Source organism: Perkinsus marinus (genome assembly GCF_000006405.1).
Source record: "Perkinsus marinus ATCC 50983 genomic scaffold scf_1104296975548, whole genome shotgun sequence".
In the NCBI taxonomy this organism is placed as follows: Eukaryota; Perkinsozoa; order Perkinsida; family Perkinsidae; genus Perkinsus; species Perkinsus marinus.
The window spans coordinates 96,319-100,592 of record NW_003200744.1 but is presented as its reverse complement, the minus strand read 5'-3'; the positions used below and the strand labels follow the sequence as shown (position 1 = coordinate 100,592).

General features: G+C 48.0%; 1 protein-coding gene across 1 annotated transcript in view; it reads left to right on the top strand.

Moving 5' to 3' along the window:
• Positions 1-1,504, top strand: part of Pmar_PMAR002394 (ATP-dependent RNA helicase DHX8, putative) — a gene marked incomplete at both ends in the record, with an annotated part of 7,797 nt that extends 6,293 nt beyond the window's left edge. Inside the window, 8 exons of the mRNA XM_002765353.1 lie at positions 1-15; positions 92-412; positions 465-601; positions 757-905; positions 946-1,024; positions 1,070-1,162; positions 1,213-1,401; positions 1,456-1,504. The exon at positions 1-15 is cut by the window's left edge and continues 4 nt beyond it. Of these exons, the coding sequence (XP_002765399.1) occupies positions 1-15; positions 92-412; positions 465-601; positions 757-905; positions 946-1,024; positions 1,070-1,162; positions 1,213-1,401; positions 1,456-1,504 (1,032 nt within the window). The remainder of the gene's footprint in view (positions 16-91; positions 413-464; positions 602-756; positions 906-945; positions 1,025-1,069; positions 1,163-1,212; positions 1,402-1,455) is intronic.
• Between the last annotated feature and the right edge of the window lie 2,770 nt (positions 1,505-4,274).

The following is a 4,274-nucleotide window of genomic DNA, read 5'->3' as shown; positions in this document are numbered from 1 at the left end:
TCTCGTCTTCCCACGGTGTTTTCATTGGTTTTTGTTTAGATTCAACGCGAAGACCCAAATGGACGCCGTCATTGTGACGCCGATTTCACAGGCCAATGCTCGGCAGCGAGCCGGTCGTGCTGGTCGAACTGGTCCGGGCAAGTGCTACCGTCTATACACTGAGAAGGCCTTCCGTACGGAGATGCTCCCGTCAGCAGTGCCTGAGATCCAACGTTCTAATCTCTCTAATGTGGTCCTCACGCTGAAGGCTATGGGGATCAATGATCTTCTCGGCTTCGACTTCATGGACGCCCCGCCGGTCCAAACTCTGATTAACTCACTGGAGGCACTGTGGCAACTCGGTGCTCTTGATGACGAGGGACTTCTGACCAAACTTGGCAGGAAGATGGCGGAGTTCCCCATGCCCCCGGAGGTAGCCTGAAACGCTGGTGATGATCATAGCATGATGTTGTCCTTGTCTTCAGCAATCGAAGATGCTACTGGCTTCGGTAGACCTCGGCTGTGCAGATGAGGCGATCACTGTTGTGGCTATGTTGTCTGTCCAAAATGTCTTCTACCGTCCGAAAGATAAGCAGGCCGTAGCTGATCAGAAGAAGAGCAAGTGAGTCCCTCTTGTGGAGTCATTCTTTGATGTTATTTCCGAGACTTATTACGATAGTAGTCAACATGCTCTTTGAATGGTTGGAGTTTCGACATACCATATCAGCAAGGCGACTACTATCGAACCTGAGGTCATTGATATGTTACGCTTCGCAGGTTCAACTCGCCTGAAGGGGATCATGTGACTTTGCTTGAAGTATACAAGGCGTGGTCGCGGAACAGATTCTCGGCACCTTGGTGCTACGAAAATTTCATTCAAGTCAGAAGTTTGAGGAAAGCACAAGATGTCCGCAAGCAGCTTATTGGTGAGTACATCTCCGTAGAGACCATCATAGTTTCGCTTAGGTATCATGGATCGATATCGACTGGAGATCAACAGTTGTGGTCAGGATTACAATAGGCTACGTCAAGCGATTGCTGCTGGGTGGGACAACCGGTCGGTTCCAGTGTTGTTCATCGTAAGTTGTAGGTACTTCAACAACCTGTGTCGTCGTGATCCTAATGAGGGCTACCGAGTCATGCGAGATCTTCAGCAAGTCTATATTCACCCCTCTAGTGCACTGTAGGGTGTTGACCATGGTGTGGTATGTTTGATTGGAAATTTTCTTGTAGATACCAGAAGAATCCCGAGTGGGTTATTTACTATGAGTTGGTCATGACCACTCGAGAGTACATCAGGGAGGTTTGTACAGTCGAGCCGGAGTGGATGCCGAAGATCGCCCCTAACATGTTCAAACAGGCCGACAACCGTGGAATCAGCAGGATGAAAGCGAACGAGAAGATCGAGCCTCTATACTCAAAGTAAGATCAGCTCGACTGGTATTGGATAGTGAGGAAGCCCACGTTGTTTTCTAGGTATCATGATCGTGATGCTCTGCGTACACTGGCAAGGAGGAAGTGTTAGTGAGGAAACACACCCTTTTATTATGAAAGTTGAAACATCATCAAAACTGAAAGAAGACGTCATTACACTGTAGGCTGTTGCGTTACTGAGTTCACTGTGCACGGGCACTATACTCTGAAGATCAACCGTGTTGAACTAGCTGACTGGAAATCCTTCAGTCGTTTGTATAGGAAGCATGCAACGGAGGCACAGCGGATTGACTCCGGGTTCCTCCCGATGTTTCGACGAGAATCGGGTCTCGACTGTCCATCCAACGGCCGTGAGGGTCATGTCTATGCGAATGCTCGTTGTATTGTTTGTGAGTGAGAAGATGCGGAACTTCGTTTCGACAAGGCTGTTGTCGATCAGGCCGTTTTCCCTGTGGGGGGTATTGTTTTAGCATATTATTATGCTGTGACCTATGATCAAGTAGGATAAGGTCACCAGTATTCAGTCGATCGTAAACCTATGTCTGATTAGGTTAGATATCCGTATCTGTACATTTCGACCGTCATACAGTGGGACCCGTCAAGAATCTATGGGGGCTTCGGCATGACTATGGTGAGACCTTCTCAGCCCTTGGGACTATATTGCCTGTTTTTCAGGCCGCGGTTCTGTTCGGATTCTTCGCGTATGCTCGGATGGCCTTCGTAGAGTATCGTATAGAAGCGAATGATGTGTGGACTCACAGATGTCAAACGATTACTAAAGTCTCTACTTTCACAACGATTCTCGGCATGGTCGGAGTAGCGTGTATACCCTTCTATCGCATGCCGGTCACCCACCTTGTTTTTGCCGGGACATTCTTTGTGTCCGCAATGGTCGTTGCTATTTGTGCCACCTACGTTGATTATAAAGTTTCTGGAGGATGGACGAAGATGATTCGGCTCCGCGCTCTCCTTGTCTGTTGCGCATTGCTGTTCTCCGTTATCTTGGGCCTGGTGGTCCTCTTCTGGCCTTTCGTGGGATCAGTCATGGAAGTCCTAGCGGTTTTGGCCTGCTTTCTATTCGTTGCGACGTATGCAGTCGATATGGGGGACTATGACCTGGTTGTTAGCGTGCGACGTCGAAGCAATACAGAGTGTAGCTTCAGTGCAGTTGATCTGGACGGCTTTGATTAGCTTTCTGGTCTTCTACGATCCGTTGCAGTGTTACAGAAGTTTTCTCTCAAGTATGTATTATTCCATAATAGTGAGTGTTTCGTTTGAGATTGACGGGAACTCATCCAGTCCGAATGCAGTACGTATCAGAGCACTTCAACGCACTAGACAAGCCCTGGAACAAATGTCACAGCACATACAGACAACATGTTCGAACAGAAATATCAAGATCAACCGTTGCTTTCAATGAACCAGAACAGTCTCGTCCTCGAGATATTTGAACAAAGAATAGAGACGAGACGGACGATCGAATCACTGGCGAGCTGCCGTTTCCAACCTACTGCTTGAGTCGCGATTACTCGAATCGGTGATTATCAGTCGCTCAAATTCATTCTCGGTAGGCTCACGTCCAACTCCTATGAAAAGCATTCACAGTCAGGGAGCTCATCGTCTCTTAGTCTCGAGTTATTATCTTCGTCCATGAAGATCTCGCTGCTGATATGCGCCTGTTTTGCACACACCGCAGTAATCGGGAAAAGAATCCGCGCGCCTTCACATATTTCACCGGACGGCTTGCCCGAAGAAAGAGGAGCAGTCAATCGCACAGCTTACGAGCTCGAATACAGGCCATGGACGCCTCTCGATGGATTTATGAACAAGAAAACTCTGACAGCCGAGGGAACGCGAAGGTTTGTCGCGATCGACCCGATTGCTCCCTTATCGGACGTGAGTTCCGGTCGAAGATGAATTCCCAGCCTTCCACGTTTCAGAATATTATAGGGTTCGTGGATTCGAGGGAGGAACCGCCTGATGAAATGTGGTTGACACAGTAGGGCTAGGGCCGATCTTCCGCTCACTTCAGCGACAGGATTATCAATGCTCGTTCCGTTTCGTTTTCACGATCGGAAGTTCCGATTCGGAACATATCATATCTTCCTGAACAATTCGACTTTACCGTGTCGGGATATCTGTGATGAACGAGATATATCCTGTGCTCGAAGAACTATGCGCATAACGCCTCCATTCCAGGCCAGAGGATGAAACGCACGCTATCTGGATTCTTATATCTTATGTCGTGGTGAGGGACGAATGGCAGGGGAAAAAGGTGGCCTCGACGATGCTACCAAAGGCGATCCAAGATGTAGGTTTTACTTGCGAGACCATTACCGGAGAATCGCTCGTATGCTGAGGTTGCTATCTCGCTTCGTAGATCCATTCGACGTGGCCCTCGGCGATCGGGGTATATCTTTCTGTGGAACTCAGGAATGAGTTTGCGATCAAGCTTTACAGCAGACTCAACTTCACTCATGTTGCTGGTATGTGGAAAACCTCACAATTTGCATAAGGAATCGTTAGACGATTGTACTCGCTGAATAATCCCCGATGATGGTTCGTCAATTGTGTTTCTTCCACCCTACACCATTTCGATAGTGACTTGAGTCGATTCCCTCTAGTGAATTTCGCAAGCAATTTCTGGTCGTGATGTTGTTGAGCACTACTAGATGATCTGCTCCAATCTAGGCTGTTTTACCAAGGAATCCAGTTGCTGTGATTTAACGGGGTCTGAGGTTCTATAAATTGCTCCGGGGAATCATTACTTGCGTTTGAGATGCATCATATCGCTCTGGGATTTCACTATGTTCGTCAGAGGTTTATTCAGTGAGGTCGTGAAATTGTGAAAGGTCATTCTT